Source organism: Montipora foliosa, chromosome 10 (assembly GCF_036669935.1).
Source record: "Montipora foliosa isolate CH-2021 chromosome 10, ASM3666993v2, whole genome shotgun sequence".
In the NCBI taxonomy this organism is placed as follows: Eukaryota; Metazoa; Cnidaria; class Anthozoa; order Scleractinia; family Acroporidae; genus Montipora; species Montipora foliosa.
Genome location: NC_090878.1, coordinates 17,584,889 through 17,587,388, shown reverse-complemented (window position 1 = coordinate 17,587,388; position 2,500 = coordinate 17,584,889). Strand labels below are relative to the sequence as shown.

General features: G+C 44.3%; 1 protein-coding gene across 2 annotated transcripts in view; it reads left to right on the top strand.

The window, feature by feature from the left end:
• LOC137973918 (uncharacterized) overlaps positions 1-2,500 on the top strand; it is a 20,906-nt gene that overhangs the window by 14,987 nt on the left and 3,419 nt on the right. Inside the window, exons 3-4 of one of the 2 annotated variants that reach the window (XM_068820815.1) lie at positions 689-737; positions 836-1,115. In XM_068820815.1, the coding sequence (XP_068676916.1) occupies positions 924-1,115 (192 nt within the window). In that variant the 5' untranslated portion in view covers positions 689-737; positions 836-923. Of the gene's footprint in view, positions 1-688; positions 1,116-2,500 lie in introns of both variants that reach the window. The other variant, XM_068820814.1, reaches the window with a different exon arrangement.

Genomic DNA, 2,500 nt, shown 5'->3' with positions numbered 1-2,500 from the left:
TAAAATCCAAAGGCAAAATTAAACCACAACATATCCGCAGATTCAGAATGAACAGGAAAGGATTGTTTAAACTCTGTACTGCTAACAGCAAGTAAACAATACCGAAAAGCGAATTCATATTTCACGGTCAAATCACCACGAACAAAAACATATCCTCGGGTAGTTCACACCAACTTCCTCTCATGTTGCGCATGCTACAAATGTAGTTACGGTTTTCGAATGATTGACATATTTCTCTACTGGTGCCAGCGCCGATTTTTCTTCTTATTCTCGGTTTTCACATGACGTCACGACCGCCATGTTGGTGCCCCTAAACAAAGAAAAGGCGGCCATGTTGGTGCCCCGACCAAATCCTCCGGGAATTAAACTCTATTATTATGCAAACGCTTCCTTTTGTTTTCGTTGAAAATCATGGCTGTTGATCACGTGAGTGAAAACCAACAATAGAGCCACCTATTCTTGGATTTCACATGACGTCACGGCCGCCATGTTGGTGTCCCCAAACAATGAAATGGCGGCCATGTTGGTGTCGCAATCCGATCCTCCGGGAATTGAAAGCTATTATTATGCTAACGTCTTCTTTTGTTTTCGTTGAAAAACATGGCTGTTGATCACGTGAGTGAAAACCAACAATTGAAAAGAACACGAGATGCCTTGTTAACTGATTTTTTTTCTATCTTGTTTGTAGACTGGCCAGCATAACAATGTTTTCCAGAGAGAAAATATGCTCAGTTCCAGTGAGTCGCGTTACTTTTGGCTGTTCTGTGTTTGTTTTTGCTTTCACGGTTACTACGATGTTGCATTTTCGCAGCGAGAACTTTTCTTTGAACTACAGGAGGTTATTCGTTGAAAGGCCGCAACCACGTGCACGAGGTGGCCTCCTGCCACAACGAAGATTCACACACCTTCAACCACTTGTGGACATGTTCGCTAACTTGACGCAGGTAACACCCGGTAGAAGTGATTGTATGGTTTCAACAACGGAATTCAGTGATTTGAAAGAGCCCGAGACGAAACAAACCATCCTCCTTCTTATTATTGTATCTACGGCGCCTTCAAGACAAGAAAGGAGAGAAGCAATAAGGCGGACATGGTGGACGAAATGTCACGGAGAGGTCAGTATTTCTTGGCTGGAAAATAAGGTGGTAGACAAGTTTGCCCTCTTGTAATGTTTGACCCAAAAGGGTTCGCCCACCACTGCATTTCGAGTAGTACAAGTTATATCGGTCATTACGATTAGAAAAGTCCTGATCTACACTCGTTACCCCTGTCCTTCTTTGTCAGATTTAACTAAGTCCAGTGAAGCCAAACACGGTTTTCACATTACGGCGCCACGCTCCTCAAGTTAAAAAAAAAAAAAAGAAGGACTCTGCCCAGTGTACTTGCAGATTTGATCAAGCATTCACAGGACACTGAGTATTTAAGAGATTCTGAAATCGAACTGCATTTGCCCAGGCCACGAATTAGGCTAAGATTTGCAGCAGCTGGTGCCTTGTTGCGCCCGAGTGCTTCTCCTCACTTCAACGGCTGGGTGCACAGGATGTTCTTTGTTTGGTTTGACCAATCAGTAACAAACCCCTGAAAAACTCTGGGGCATAATTTACTCGGGGATGATTATTCCAATGTGGTGGATTTATCGTTGTATTAACGAGAGTTGCGTGAGCAAGTTACCAGCGGCTGGAAAATCTGAGCCTAGCCACGCACGAACTTTCACCAGAGTTTTCGCGGCGTTTTATTGTGCTTGGAAATTCGATAATCAGTATTATTAAAAACTGGATCATTGGATAATGCAATTCGAGAGTTTTGATTGGCTAAGCCATCATGGGTTATGAGCCATCATGCCATGATCTGCAAACACGGCGAGCCTATGCGTGATTTTTTGGGCCTTTTTATTTTTATTGTAGTCTAGTTTTCCATATTTTGCGGGCGTTTTGAATAAAACAATTATCCCCCTCGCGCTTGTTGGATATAAGATGATTATAGCCAACTCGGCGCTACGCGCCTCGTTGGCTATCTATCGTCTCATATCCAACGCGCGCTCATGGAATAATTGTTAAATATAAGAGAATTTGAAAAGCTGTATAACAACAGTCTGTCGAGCTCTAGACCGAACTTTGCGGGCAAATACTTCTTATGTGTCTTCCCTTCATAAGCCAAGTTCAAACAAGCGGCACAATGTCGGTCGACATAACGGGAAAATGGAACGTTTAAGCCTCAGTTTGTTTTCCTTTAATATCTGATAATAATATCTGACCTGCTAATCGCCCTTTCTCGCAGTCGGAGACTGAATTACTAAGGCCGCAGCTCAACGAGGTCGGACCGAAGGAGCTATGCTGCCGGCTAGGCGCTCGGCCCCTGAACACGACCCATGTATGACCTCGGAGCACAGCACCACAGCCTGATGGAATAGGCCGGGAGTCGATTTTGAGGAGGGAGGAAAACCGGAGTACCCGGAGAAAAACCCTCGGAGTCAGATTGAGATCGACTGAAACTCAGCCCA